Source organism: Paramisgurnus dabryanus, chromosome 14, assembly GCF_030506205.2.
Source record: "Paramisgurnus dabryanus chromosome 14, PD_genome_1.1, whole genome shotgun sequence".
Lineage (NCBI taxonomy): Eukaryota > Metazoa > Chordata > Actinopteri > Cypriniformes > Cobitidae > Paramisgurnus > Paramisgurnus dabryanus.
This window is the reverse complement of record NC_133350.1, coordinates 22,807,520-22,823,167: the sequence shown is the minus strand read 5'-3', so window position 1 is coordinate 22,823,167 and position 15,648 is coordinate 22,807,520. Positions and strand designations below refer to the sequence as shown.

The 15,648-nt window shown below is 36.4% G+C and overlaps 3 protein-coding genes across 3 annotated transcripts; 2 read left to right on the top strand and 1 right to left on the bottom strand.

Moving 5' to 3' along the window:
• The first annotated feature begins 4,209 nt into the window (after nt 1-4,209).
• On the top strand, nt 4,210-6,418 carry c14h6orf120 (chromosome 14 C6orf120 homolog). The gene is made up of 2 exons (XM_065241611.2): nt 4,210-4,325; nt 4,967-6,418. The coding sequence occupies exon 2, from the start codon at nt 5,006-5,008 to the stop codon at nt 5,549-5,551; it is 546 nt and encodes a 181-aa protein (XP_065097683.1). The 5' UTR covers nt 4,210-4,325; nt 4,967-5,005; the 3' UTR covers nt 5,552-6,418.
• A 645-nt stretch (nt 6,419-7,063) lies between these two features.
• mrpl4 (mitochondrial ribosomal protein L4) lies at nt 7,064-9,726 on the top strand. Its single transcript, XM_065241610.2, has 9 exons — nt 7,064-7,241; nt 7,412-7,493; nt 7,801-7,969; nt 8,094-8,145; nt 8,259-8,376; nt 8,502-8,608; nt 8,705-8,814; nt 8,897-8,970; nt 9,519-9,726. Exons 1-9 carry the CDS (start codon nt 7,194-7,196, stop codon nt 9,662-9,664), a joined length of 906 nt encoding a protein of 301 aa, XP_065097682.1. The 5' UTR covers nt 7,064-7,193; the 3' UTR covers nt 9,665-9,726.
• Nucleotides 9,727-9,753: 27 nt separating this feature from the next.
• hyls1 (HYLS1 centriolar and ciliogenesis associated) lies at nt 9,754-15,311 on the bottom strand. The gene is made up of 12 exons (XM_065241609.1): nt 15,201-15,311; nt 14,917-15,018; nt 14,705-14,818; nt 14,543-14,616; nt 14,215-14,453; nt 14,074-14,129; nt 11,332-11,489; nt 11,211-11,256; nt 11,030-11,093; nt 10,688-10,769; nt 10,125-10,151; nt 9,754-10,023 (listed from the first exon to the last, which is right to left on the bottom strand). The coding sequence occupies exons 1-12, from the start codon at nt 15,304-15,306 to the stop codon at nt 9,892-9,894; spliced, it is 1,200 nt and encodes a 399-aa protein (XP_065097681.1). The 5' UTR covers nt 15,307-15,311; the 3' UTR covers nt 9,754-9,891.
• Nucleotides 15,312-15,648: the final 337 nt, after the last annotated feature.

The window sequence follows — 15,648 nt, the reverse complement described above, 5'->3', positions numbered from 1 at the left end:
TTGACCACATGGGAGATCTGCGGCCATTTTGGGATGATATTTACCATCCCGTCACATACCACCCCGTCACAAGTTTTATTGTGACGTGGTGTTAAGGGATGTGACGGGGTGGTTCTGATATAGACTAATAAATTGTTTCTGTTAACTTAACATGGTTTGTTTATTCATTCACTCACTATGTCACTCAATCACTATGTCACTCAATCACTTTGTCACTCACTCACTTTGTCACTCACTCACTATGTCACTCACTCACTATGTCACTCAATCACTTTGTCACTCACTCACTTTGTCACTCACTCACTGTGTCACTCACTCACTGTGTCACTCACTCACTGTGTCACTCACTCACTGTGTCACTCACTCACTGTAATGATGCTCTTATTTTAGTTTTTCACAGCATGACCAAAGTTTCCAATGTTAATGTTTCCCCTCCCCCAGTTTTATAAAGATTAAAACAAGCATACCATATGTAGATACACACTTTGTCCATACCACCTTGTCACAGTGAACCTATCTGTGACATTAGTTACCACCCCGTCACGGGGTCATTTTGTTAAAAACTTATGTAATAGAAAATACATTTTAAATAAATTAATGTTGAATGATGTTCTTGTTGTGTGGACTAATCAAATAAATGTAAGTTTATTTGTATTTTTTAAGTGTATTCGTATGTTTTTGTGCAAACAATGAGGCCATTAAAATGTCGAATTCATATTTCAAGATTAAAAAACGAATAATAATTATTTAAATTAAATTATAGACTTTCTATTGATGGTTTCCAAGAAAGGGACATTTTATTATTAGGAAAACATTAGATTTTATAAATATATTTCTTGTTTTACTACACAGATGGCACACATATTGTCCGTGACGGGGTGGTAAAAGAGAGACTTCTGTGCCAGAATAAAACTGATAATATTATTAACAATTTTGTACCTGAGCTGGGAAAATATGTTTTTTGGGAGGATTAACAATATATTTAAAGTTGTAAGTAAAAAAAATAAAGTTTGTTCTTAATGAAAATTTGGAAAATTGCAAAGTGGAAATGGCACCCGTTTCGTAGAATGACTCAGCAACATAATTAATGTCACTTGTGAGTCAAGAACCGGTTGTGGTTACTGGATGCTAAACAACCCCATTTACACTCTAAATTTTGCCAGGTTATTTTTAACTCAATGCTGGGTAAATATCGGACAGAACAAATGTTGGGTTGTAAATAAACCTATGCTGGGTTGTTGTTAACCCAACCATGAGCTGAAACAAACCAGCATTGCAATGAAACAACCCAGCAGGTTTATGTATTAACCCAACATGTGTTCCATCCGATATTTACCCAGCATTTGGTTAAAAATAACCCTGCAGTATTTAGAGTGTAGGAATATGATGATTTGAAAATAATTATAAGAATTACAAGAATCAGAATTCAGCATTTGCATAGGTGTCATTTACACTGGGGATGCTCCCCACCACTTTTTGATGGCTGATTTTGTACCCACCACTTTTTGAAAACATTTGGTTAAAATTTTCTTAAAAATCAAACAATATCTGTGTGACTTATGACTGGTTTCTTGGTCCAGTCCAGGGTCACATATGTTGCCTTGTATGCTTATGTGTTTTCTTTTACATATGTAATGAATTTAATTGTAATCATTGACTTAAAGCAACACTAAAGACTTTTTGCTCTTTGCTCCCCCTACAGGTTAGAAGCGTAATTGTCCATTACCACTGTTGTAAATACTGCATCATAACTGGCTCTGATTGGATTGTAGGCATGCCGTAAAGCAAGTTTTTGTAGTTTTAACTCGAACTACGCTATGCCCATTTTTGATTGCTTCGTTATTCAATATTTTTCATCTGATCTTTTGTCCTCATCACTTTTCAACACAAAGTGACGCTCTTGAACATTTGTAAATATGATATTCTTTCCTCCACAGTGGGGACAATAGGGTTTCCCTATAGCATTTAGAATATTCTGACATATCGTATTAAAGTAGCATAAAATATTAAAACTTTATATTATTCTGTAAATCTGTAACTAATAACGTAACCAGTACACAACAGCCTAACTTATTCTGTTACTTAACTAGACTAAACCGTTCTAATGTTCTATTCTGCCTTTATGAGTTTCTTTATTTTGTTGAACCCAAATAAGATATTTTGTTAAATTATAATAACCACACAGTTGATTGTACCCATTGACTTCTGTGGAATCTATACATCATTTATCAAAATATCTTATATTGTGTTCAATGAAAAAAGAACTCATACAGGTTTATAACAACAGGATGGTGAGTAAATAATGACATAATTTTTTTGTGTTTACTATGCCTTTAAGCATACACATCTTGCTATGTGTCAAACGCCTAATTTTATTGCACTCCTCCTGTAATTTTCAGGGTGAGGACATTTCAGAAGTGCACAACACACACACACAAATTCACTTTCAGTTTTCTTGATGCACAGGTTTCAGCATTCCTTTAGGTACACAGTTACACATATTTCATGTCCTATCCACACAGCACCCGCCTTTGAGCTCAAAAGAGGACAAAACTGGGCTTCAGGTTACCATCCTCTTCTGGACAACTCAAGTGTTTTCTTTGTTTTGATATTAGCATACTATGCTGCCCTTCTGGACATCAAAAGCCACCTGGAGAAGGAGATCGCCACCTATAGGTGCTTGCTGGAAAATCAGGACATCAAGTAAATACAACTTTTTATTCCTCAGTTGAGAATTACATTGATTAAAGCATGTGTATGTAAATTTGTCCTGGTATTATTACACTAATGTATCTTCTATCCTTGCTGTTCTAGGATTCAAGCACAAGGTATTCAAAACGTATCTTTACAGTGAATGTGGTATTATATATTAGGCTATGCATTAAAAATGTCTTTATCTTTCCCTTAGGTGGGGTGTGTACTTCATCCTATGTGTGCACAACATCTGTGGATCCCTTATTTACATGTAAACAAGTTATATAAAAACAAATGTAAACATAGTATGTAAAAGTCATGGATAATGTGCAGCACTGTAGGGCATTTATTACTCTTCACCATGAGGCCACTGTGGGGCTGCCGACTGAGAAATTCCTGGTGTGATCCTTAATACAGTTTAGTGAAAATGTTACACTTTTGTTGGCATATTATTTGTCAGCCTTCCTTAAACAATGTATTTCTTTTGAATAGTTAACATTTCACGCAATGCTATATAATATGGGCACTGTAACACAGAATTTGATGTAAATGTAACTTAATTATTTTAAATAATTTAACTTATTATTTAGAATTCATGAGATAAAGTTCTAAAACATTAACAAACCATGAGCTATAGTCATATAGTGTGTGGACTTAGCATGAATAAACAGACCTTTGTTGTAGCTTATTTAAGTAACCTGTAAAAGAGAGACTTAGTGCTGACACAAAAGTCTGTGTCTCGTTGTATTGTTCAGGCTGAACTGCAGCGTCTATTCACAGGCGCGATCCCACTACTGATCGGCACGGGGGCTTTGACCTGCTCCGTTTCCGACCTGGGCCGGTTCACCCCTCTTTAGACGACCTGGCGGTCTCGGGCTCCCCCAGGAACACCATATCGATACCGAACTTAGTGCGGACACCCGATCGGCATAGTCCACTACAGACCAGAACCCCTGAACTCAAGCGATCCACCAGACTCAGACTCCCAGTAGCTTGGATTACAGGCGCGCGCCACTGCACCCGGCGAGCGCTCACTCTATTAGAAGATGTGTTGAATCAAATATGCGCGCCCTCTAGTGCATGATATCATAATATTAAATAGCGTGAAGGGCAGAATCACAACTATACTTTATTTATCGATAATTAAATGCCTTTACAGTGTATTATCGATCATGCACTTTATATTACCACAGATGTAGTGGAAAGTGGATTTCTAATGCTTATCACTAATAATTATAACATAACATTTCTTTTATTATTTCTGTCCTTTTTATTGCCAGTCACAAACAATGCAATAAAACAAAATAACAATAGAAAAAGGTATGAGATTTATAATGCAAAAGCTTTTGTTTGACATCAAAAATATATTTCACAAATATTAAAAAATATGCATTTGTTAGTAATCTTTTCTATTAAAATTAAAGATACATATTTTTCAGGAAAAATAAACAGAGGGGGCCTTTTAAGTCAATCCCAAACATATCCTCCTTTTCTACAGATGGCGCTACTGCCCGCTTTTGTATCACGCCACGGTCCAACGTCAAGTAGTCATCTCAACACCAGCAACAGAATTTTACAAACATAACGACGGCGAAACACCTTTCCCATGGATTATTTTTGACAATGCATCGGTAACTCAAACACACACTTATCTGACAACATACAAAGAAGCCAGTGTTAATTACGTACAGTTTTGATCATTTTCACGAGAATTACTGACCATATGTCTGTAAGCCGAGCTAGCTACTTAGCTGCCATGTCCTTTTGTGCACGTTTCATAATTCTGATGTTCATTTGGATACGGAGTGTGTTGTAGGCTACAACGTTTGTAAAATTATTTTGTATGAATTGGTTTGAAATATGTCAGAAATTGCTTTTCCGAGGGTAGCTGGAGGTTCCTGTTTTAACTTTCAAATGATTTTACGCAACAGAGGTTTTAACGTTACATGACTGGTGTACTTTATAATCTACCATCATTCAAGGGAGTTTATGGGCACATTCAGTTTAATTTGAATCTGAATTAGTAAACATTTTTCTTTGGTTGCATTGGCAGTACTCGACTTTGGTCTTTTGGCTCTGTGGCTGCTTGTAAATAGTGCCAGCGATATTTTTAACAGCCTTTGCTATAACGCAGCTGTCAGCCCAGATGTATGACGTCAGTCCAATGTTTTCCTTTCACATGGTATAGATACAGAATGGAAAAGTCTTTTTCCCAAGTGGGACATTTCTTATATCAGGTTGTGTGTTTTATGCCAATACATTTTTATTGCAGGCTGCATACAGATGTAGTTGGGATCTGGCAACATTGACCATGGTGCTCTTCTGGGTTGGTTTATTAGCGGCTCTTTCTCAAGCCCTGGGTTCTCTGCAGTACCCAGAAGTGCCAGAAGAATGGGTCCTTCTTCATGTTGTGCAAGGCCATATTGGTGCAGGCAACTACAGCTACCTGCGTCTCAACCACGAGGGACGCATCATCTTGCACATGCAAAGCCTTAAAGGAGATGCAGATATATACATCTCTGACAAGACGCTGCGGCCAAATTTTGATACCTACAAGCTTCAGTCTACCACCTGTGGCCAGGATGTGGTGGTGGTCCCAGGGGATTTTGTCAGGCCTGTTGGAATCGGGATCTACGGACATCCCTCCTACATCGAGAGCGAGTTTGAGATGAAGGTGTTTTACGACCAGACAGCACTGACAACAAATGAAATTGAGACCGACTCTTATTCTTCAGATGAGACTTCTGGTCAGTCTCAGCACGCTCAGGGCCCTGAAGAAGTGATGGATGAAGAGGAGTCAATACTGTGGACTATACTAATTGGGATTCTTAAGATCATACTTGAAATTTTGTTCTAATTTTGATGTGCCATTTGCCAAATACTACACTTTCCACAATAAACATTTTGCCCACTTCGATGAATTAAACATCAAAACGGTTTAGCCAGTTTTTTGACAAAGAAAAGTAAATGCTTTGTCTAACTTTTTAATCATAAGTCAACACCACTTTAATAAGTAAAATGTAACTTTATATGCAAATGATATTTTTGCTAGTTATTATTAGATTGCATATCAACATAACTGACTGCACTTATGTTTAACATAATATTTTGACCTCTAATATTTTATTGACAAAATCTAAATTTGTTTTTGTGGTACATTTATTTGTTTTTACTGACCTAGGCTTGGGAATTCTAGGTTTTAAACTGCACTATGCAATCACACAAATTACACAATCTTGTGACAAGGGTTGTACAGCTGTGCCTATTGTGAAGAAAGTCTGTTGATTTATAAGCAGCAAAAAATCCTCTGTGACTATAGTTGTAAGATACAAATAAAAATCACTTATTTTTTGAACATTGCTTTAAATCCAACATCATTTATGAGTGTGTTGAGGTTCTAACTGGGATATTTTTTCTGTTCAGATGCTATGGTTTGTGGAAGTAGTGATAAGGGTTTCCATCACATTTTTAGATATGGCATACAAGAAATAGTAATAAACACTTTGTTTGGCTTGTGGTTAGTCAATACACGTGAGTGTATATGTAAACCCCCCTGCAGTGTTATACACAGTGCACCTTGTACTGTGATCACTGCATTAGTTTTTATGGTACACTATGAAAATTATAGAAGAGGCTTCATGTGTGTTATTACAGAAGAGAAATAACGATATGGTTATTTTTTACCTTATGTTTTTAATACTTAAATAAAAATACCTTTACTGAATTGACCAGATCCATTACACATACACTATAATTTATATATTTTTTATTATAAAACTATTACTATTTTTTTTTAAAATCATCATCATTGATATGTTTTTACAATACTTAATTTAAAAAATATCTGTACTGCATTTACATGATCTATTACACATACACTATAATATTCACAATATATATATATATATATTTTAATTATATATCTCAGTATCAACTGTATTGATAAGAACCGTGGGTTTACATGTACAATTTGTCTTATACTTATTTACTGCTGTTTAACAATGACAGTAACTAGTATAGTACAATAAAGAAAATATAAAAACTACAAAAAATATAAAAAAGTTACATAATTTTTAACTTTAACATTATTATAGTTGTTATAAAGACTTTGAGGCTTGTTTAGATTTATTTTCTGAATTTTATAAACAATTGGTGATTTAAAATTCTTTTTTTATTGAGTCAATAATATTCAGCAATTTTTTACATTAGCCAGGGGATGACAGAAAAAAAAGAAAAAATAAATAAAAACATTGAAATGCTTTTATACCTTTAACAGCTTTCTTGTTTATCAGATTATAAATAGATTTATTTTTAGATTTAAATACATTTTTTTTATATCTGTCGTGCACATTGCGTGTTATTTTAAAGCCCGACTGACGTCATATATGGTGGACGGAAGCGCGCACGCAACATCACACGACCTTCTATCCGATGCATGGTAAACCAAATAATATGTGAAGTAAGGCAGTACTCATTTTTATTTATTTTTAGATTGCATCATGTTTCGTGCCACGGTATCGATATGTGGAAGAACAGTTGTTAAAAGAGTAAGTAAACCCATGATTTGCAGGACCTTTGAAGTTTAATGTATGTAATATTTGTCATGCTTTGATGTTCATGTCACCCAAACCACACAAGTAAGGTTTGAAGAGCACAATAATTTTACGAACTATTCACGAGTTATGATTTTCATGACTTCATTTATCTCCTAAACCAGTTAATCTCTTCTGTCTCTGGGGAAAGCGCACTTCCATCAAATCTGCGACTTCCATCAAATCTCATCGGAGTCCCACGTGAAAGTATGCATCATTTGGCTTTGAAGTGATTACAGCTTTATCTGTTATGTATAGTTAAGTCTATAGATCTCTGCAAAAATACTGTTACTGTAATAAAACTTGCAAAAATATTTTGAATGCAAATTGTATTGTTTAAAGAAGATTCTAAAATATAGTTTATATAATAATATATTATATTACAATGTTACACATTAAATATATTAAAATATTTCAACGGTAACATATTTATGTATTAAACTATAATTCCAGCTCCACTTTCCCAGAAATTAAATTTTCCAATGTAAACAAGTGATCTGTCTTCTTGTTGCAGAAAGACCGCCTCCATCTGGCTGTGAACATCCAGTGCTGCACAGATGTGAGGCTGACATCCCAGCTCACCTGGCACCCTCTCAGACATGGCTTCATTCTTTAGGTAGTCATGACAGTGAACCACTCGGTGTTGTTGACCTCCACCCTGATGTCTTCTCGGTACCTGTCAGGTAACTGCTCTATTTAACATTTCTACACTTAATTCGGTGTTTAAAGACCGCTCCCCAAAGAGATGTTATCTGTGCACAAAAGTTGAAAAATTTAACAAATTATGGTTGTTGTTGTTATTATTAGACTGGATATTCTCCATGCTGTAGAGGTCTGGCAGCGAAATTTCCAACGAATAGTGAGTAGTCTGCATTTATGACATGCATTTGTTTCTATCTAGTGTGAAATTTGCTCTGAAAATTAAAGATGCTGTCAAAATGATTTTGTATAAACGTCATATGTAATATGCAGAGCCATGCAAAGGTCAAGTCTCGAGCTGAAGTCAGTGGTGGTGGAAGAAAACCATGGAAACAGAAAGGAAGCGGTCGGGCACGTCATGGAAGCATTCGGGCTCCACAGTGGAGAGGAGGTGAGATACAGGGATATTCAGAAACCCTGCTGGGCTGCAAATGTCTTTCATATTTGCACATATGTAGACATGCTCCTCTCCTTTGGTAAAAAATATGCTTGAATCCTTAAATTTTGCTCTTTTAGGAGGAGTATCTCATGGTCCCCGGGGACCAACCAGCTATTACTACATGTTGCCCATGAAAGTGCGAGTACAAGGCTTGAAAATTGCTCTTACTTCCAAACTGGCTCAGGTAAGTAAGTGATTCAAAACTTTTTGTTACCCATAAGACTTGTTGTTTAGATGTGTTAAACTGGAACTCAACTTGAAAATGTCATTATTGCCTCAGGATTATCTTCATATTGTGGACACGCTGGATATTCCCACTCCAGACCCAAATTATCTACTGGACCTGATCAAACACAGACAGTGGGGGGACTCGGTTCTCATTGTTGATGTGTAAGTTTGCAAGAGTAGATGTTTATGCCATCTATTGTGTTTGTTTTCCTTATTCAATGATTATTTTTTATGTGTTTTTCAGAAATGAGGAGTTTTCTGAGAACATGCTTAAAGCCACTGACAATCTGAAAACAGTGAATGTCATTCCAGCTATAGGTAAACCCTCCTTCATTATCAACAGTGGCGGCCTGTGACTTCTTTTTTCGAGGGCGCTCGATCCACAGTTCATCACATCATGTATATAGCCCCTCATGTGTGTGGTTCGTCTTTTCAAAATATGTGTTCGGTGCGTCAAATGAATGTGAATCACGCATTTTGTCAAAATAAGTGCCTGCTGCAGATGTGTCTAAAGCGTTTATGATAAAAGAGACGCTCACGTTTGCCAGATACTCGCATAATCTCATGCGTAACCAGAGTTTACTGTTAAGGGAGAGTCTCTTTTATCATAAACGGTTTTGACGCGTGTGCAGAAGACACTTATTTTGACAAAACACGTGATGCACATGGTTCACAACGCAACAAACACATATTTTGAAAACACGAGCAACACACGACACTACAAACACATTTTTATTTGCGCCCCTCAGAAGAGCAGTCACGGGCCGCCACCGATTATCAATATGAATAAGGAATCGCTTAACCTGTCGCAGATGCTCATTTGTGGACACATTGTGTTGATGAGATGATGACTTTTTTCTTCGCAGGTCTGAATGTCCACAGCATGCTGAAACACGAGAGTCTGATTCTCACTCTTGAAACTGTCAAATTTCTAGAAAAGAAGCTGCTTTGGCATGATGTGCGCTACACTCCCCTCTATCCTTTTAAACTACCCTACAGTGATCTGCCGTGAACAACACATGGACCTTTTTCAAATGTATTAAAATGTTTATTTCATTGAAACAATGATCTGAATTTTTGTCTCATTTCACACACACACACACACACACACACACACACACACACACACACACACACACACACACACAGTATCAACTATGTTTTCATATGAATAAATAACAGGATGAATAAAACAATTAAAAAGCATTAAAATGTATAAGGCACCAATGGAATAATCTGTTAGGGGTAGGTGATTTTTGTTGGAATAATGCCGTGTGCTAAATCATGTCGGATTTCCCATCTCAGTGTAGATCGCTTCTTTTCTGTTGGGACCACGTAATTGTTAGGGATGTATGTCTTCTGTGGTTTCTGCTGTAATGACAACACAATACATCTCAGCATAAGAGAATCTAGAAGAAAATCATGAAATTATATCGACAACAGCTTTATTAACAAAAACTACTTTTTCTTACTGGTGGAGGCTGATAATGAAGTTGTTCCTGAGGAAGAAAAAAGAAGAATATATATTTTTAGGAGAGCTGGACAATGATTTATCTAGATTAATCAAATACAAAATAAAAGTAATTTTTTTGCGTAATATGTGTGTGTTGTGTGTAATTATTATATTTAAAAACACACACATACATATAAACATTTATTTTTTTTATTTATATATTTTTATTAATTTATAATATAGAATATTATAACATTTAAAGTAAATGTTTCATAAATAAATACATGAATGTGTGTGTGTGTGTATTTATATATACATAATAATTACACACAGCACACACCTACATATTATGCAAAAAAAATCTCTTTTTTTTGTATGCGTATGCCCACACTAATTTTTAGTAATAAAAAACTCATAACCTAGGTGTAAAAGTTTGGTTTTGCTTTTGCAATTACCATTTTTTTATTATGACCAAGGACAGCAAGAGTTACTCTTGCCTTGGTATTATGCATCAAAGCTCAATGTGAAACTAAGTAATGACTAATAAGTAATGAGTAATAAACCCCAAAAGTTAAACAATACCCTGATGGCCCAGTGCAACTCCTTCCTGCTCTTTTCTCCTGGAGGTTTAAACATTTCCCATTCCTGCTTATACTGGAAATACCTGAGAAAAATCAAAATTCCCATTAATCTGTATTGCTCAATGTGTTTCAAAGTCTTGCAAAGGTAAATATTAAGATTAATTTACATAGCGGCTGTATTCCAGACAGGGTGTGCATCTTAAGACAAAACATTGGCACTTGATGTGTCAAGAGACATAAGGGCAAGACGTTTTCAAATGAATGCCACTTAAAACATGCATTTTAGTCTCGTACTAGGATAGGCCCTGTCTGATAAACCGTCCCATAAAGCATTAGCTACTACCTAGCAACTGGATCCGATTTCTTCCAGTTCCTTGTGTGAGGATGTTCAAAAACAGGCCGTATAACTAAAGGAAAAAACATGTAAATACATGAAAATTATCTGTAATGACTTAATATCTTAAGAATTACTTTCAGTCACAAACTTCAACAAAATAAATCAAAAACAAGTAAACAGAGCTTACATGACTTTGGACGAGGTCGGATATCGCTCTCACTGTGCGATCTTTTCTGTAGTGTTAAAAAACACAGCTATAAATAAGCATGCCTCACATTAAAACTGATATGCATCCCTTGTATACTCACCAAGCCCTTCATGTATTTTCTAAAGGCACTTGGGTGTTCATCTGTTGCAGAACTGGATTTGTCGCTATAGCTTCCTGCTTCACTCTCAGAGTCGTATTGCGCACGTGGCGCACCGATCTGCATTTGGTCCAGACGCTCCTCCAGCTCACTAATTGCACCTTTAACATAAATACACAACATGGAATTACCTAAATAATACAACTATATAAATAAAATATAAGCCACCCAAGTGTGCAGGCCGCATAACATCAAACTACAAAAATTCATGAATGATAGCACAATGCACAAAAAAGTAGTACTAATCTAGTACAGAAGCATACTTCAATTACTTCATTGAATAAAAAATAATCATCATCACCTCGATTTCCAAATTAACTTCTCAAACTACTAAATAAGTAAGCATGTTTAAATCAGTGTAACACACCAAAGCATCCAGTATATACTTTGACCCTCTTCTCCTTCCTCCTGCTCCCATTGGCATCTCCATCATCATACTGCTTCTCCTCTGAACTCCTCTCACTTTTGCTCCTCCTAGGTCTTATATTAAAAGGGTGGTCAATATTGTCTCGCAAAGTCGCCATCTCCCAATAATCATTGAGATTTGCCACATGCTTGGTGCCTATGTCCTTATCTTGACTGGTGGTGCAGTCACTTTCAGTGAGACATTGGCTGGGTTGACAAGCTGGGCTTTCAAATTCCTCATGGTTTTGATCAGTATCAGATCTCTGAATCTGAGCATGTCTCTCCAGAGATCCTGAAGATGTTTCTGATGCATTGTCTTTAAATTGCGTCGGACTGTGGATGTCCTCCTGATCACTTATGTCATTCTCTTTTTCTAATCTAGCTAAAGTACGGTCATCTCTATAATCTACCACCTCCAGGTCTCCATCTTTAGATGACTCTGGCCTGTAGGTTTCATAACCAGATGTTAAAATGCTTGCTGCAGGGCTGCCCAGACTGTCATGAAAATCCTCAAAAATATCTTTGGGATCTCTAGTTTCTTTATTCTGTTGCTTCTCTTGGTCTTGGTCTTCGTCGTCGTGCTCTTGGTCCCAATCAGGTACAGTGGTGTAATTATCTTCCTCTGCTTTTTGGAAGTGACCAATGGCTACTGTAACACTTTCATCACTTGACCATGACACTCGATTTTCATAATAATTCTCCTTATCCTCTAAAATGCTCAGACTATCAAGGTTATCCTCAGCAGTTTCATCATAAAAATCTTTTTTCTCGCTGCATTGTTCTGCTTTCCATCTGTCTGTGGCATCATCATCCATCATCATCCACTGCTTTTTCTCTTCCACCGTCTCATGTTCTTGTCTACCAGGCCTGCTCACCATAAGAGCTTCCTCACTGCTCTTGATAATGCAATATTCTGGTCCAGAATTAATCTCTGTGGCCATGTCGTTCACATAACCTTCCTCCTTTTTCTCTTCAGTGTATTTATTTCCTCTAGAATTATTCTCCTTATTTTCATCTTTGTCAAAGGTTTCCTCTGTACTCTCTTTTATAAAACACTCTCTATCCTCTTCTTCTGTTTGTACTTCTTCCTCACTCATTTCTTCATCACTGTTAGGTTTGCTCTCATACTTTTTGTTGTTTTCCGAGTTATCTGTACTTTTTTCCATGACAGAAGATTCTTTCCTTTCTTCATTACCTTCTAATAATCTCTCAATCCCATCATTATCTTCTGATACGCAACTTATACTACTTCCCTTTCCACATCTGTCTCCTTCCTGGTTTTCTTGCACTGATAAAACAGTGCTTTCCTCATACACTTCCTTAGTCTGAATCTCTTTCTTTTGTTCTCGCTTTTCCACACTCCACCCTTTCTCACTCAATACTTCTTTTTCACTGTTTAAGCATGTTTTTGAAAACTCACTCTCTTCACTTTCTGCCAAACTCACCCAATCGTCTTCACTCTCGAAATAATCATTTTGAGATTTTTTCTTGTCATTCTCTGTGCTTTCTTCACTGACAAAGCTCCCACTTTCTTCTTCACTGTTTTCCTCCTCCTCACTCTCTCCCAGCTTCATTTCTCTCTCTTCTTCACTTACATCAATCTCTTCTTTCTTATCCTCATTCACTTCTTCACTCTCTGTTCCTGTGGTGTCTTCTTCACTTTCTTTTTCCTCAACCTCTTTTTCCCTTTTCTCTGTACTGTCTTTTTCCTTTTCTTCCTCACTTTTCCTCTCTTTCTCTGTTCTTGTTATCCATATGTTTTTATCCATTTCATCTTCACTTACAAAACATTCCCTCTCTTCACTTTCATATACATCTACCTCAGGATTTGTCTTAGCATGCACTTGCACATATTTGTCTTTTTCCATCCGATTTTCCTTAAGTGTTTCCTTCATCTTTTCCTTGTCGCCTTTCCCATTAAAAAATCTTTCCTTCTCATTCTTACTGTTTCCTTCAACCATCTTTTTGTTCTCTTTCATAACACATTCCCTTTCCTCCTCCTCACTCTCCTTATCTGTCCAGAAAGAAGAAGACAGGGATCCTTCATCGTCCTTGTTTTCATTTTCCAAACGGCTGTCAAAACCTTTATACATCCTTGAAGTAAGAAAATGAACTAAGCTTCAAAAGCAGATGGCTGGTAGGGAGGTGGATTGAATGTAACTAAGAAGATTACTGGTAAGAACATACTTGGGTTTATAGGCCAATAGCGACACCTGGTGTGTGGGAGGTTTAATTGCATGGATGGAGAATTATCACAAGACACAACACTCTGTGACTTACTTGAATCTTCACTGTGTGTTGACTCATCATAGACACAAGATTGACCTTGATGCTTCCTGAATGAACAAATAATTACTTTTATTGCACATAATGGGCAAAACTCTACATCAACATCATACATATTCGGTTACGAGTTTCTACCTTAGCACTTTCCGTTTAATCACTGGCTTCTTTTGAGCCCAAGTTTCTCTTTCAGGACTTGTGGTGTGACTGACATCCGAGTCAAAGCTTTCAGAGGGTCTTTCCTCAGTTTCGAGTCTGTTGGGTGCTGTGGAGGGCCGGGCAGGTCTGTGAGCTACTGAGTGCCGTGAATATGAGTCATAATAATGATTCATATCCGAGTCTCCAGTATCATCCTCATTAAATGTAGAGGTGAAAAGCTAGATATGGAAACAAATAAAGACACATATTGCTTATGACCATAAGTATACAAAATGTTAAAGAGTTTTGAACGTTTTTAAACACATACGTCTCGATGTTGTTCCAGTGAACTGGTATTAAAGAGAGCGTAGTTTCGACTGGGGCCAATGTTGTTTAAATGAACTGAAAGACAAACACAGGTTGCTCACGTATGTCCGAAAGTGCTTTGACTACCATGACTAAATCACATAGATTAGTAATGACTGTTCACCTTTCTCTTTGATCAGTGCAGGTGGACTTTTGCCAGTTCGGCTGACAGATGGAGAAGTCCACTCGCTCGAGCTCTGACTCCTAGACTTTTCATGACGAATGAGCTGATCTAAATCTAGGAGAGATTCATAACACGACAGCATCACATTTAGACAAGTCAAAAACAAAACAATATTCGTCACGCGTGAGTTACAATAGGAGAATACATCACACCTTGTTTGAATTCCCGCAGTCTTTCTTTAGGAATATTTTGGTATCCAAGCGCAGCCAACTGCTGCTCGATCTCTTCCTCTGAAAAGTCTAGATAATCCATTTCTGGATAAACCAGACACGCCAGATGATAAGCACACATATGACAACATGATCTTTAAACAAAGACTACTACACAGACTAAATATTTCTCGTAAACTTGAATGCGTATACGTGAATGCTGTTTTAGAAACACGTAAAGATTAAACATTATAAGAACTTTACAGCCAAAATGTTTGTGTACTCACCTTTAAAATGGCCAGATTTGATATTTGTTGTCTTCAGTGTCAGGACAACGGCGGCGGTTTTGTTTTCAAAATGAAAAGAGGATCGAGTAAGACGGATCGCGACCATCAGGGTTTATAGCGCCCTCTGCTGTATGGGAGACGATCTGATGGAAACCGGTGCCTAAACTTTAGATAAGAGTAGTTTTAATTAAAAAAGTAATTAAATTAATTAAAAAAAATAAAAAGTTAAGCCAAAGACACTTTTCTCAAAATTATAAAACAATTAACAAGCATTCTTATTTAAACAGTGTACTTTCAGAATCGTGTGGCATTTTTATTTTATTTTTTTTTTAAATGCTCTCTGTAAAATCGCAAAGAAGGAATTAAAATACAAGATAAATCATATAATAAATAATTTAAAATGAATAAACAGGGTTACTTGATGATGCAGAGGTCATAAATGTTTAAT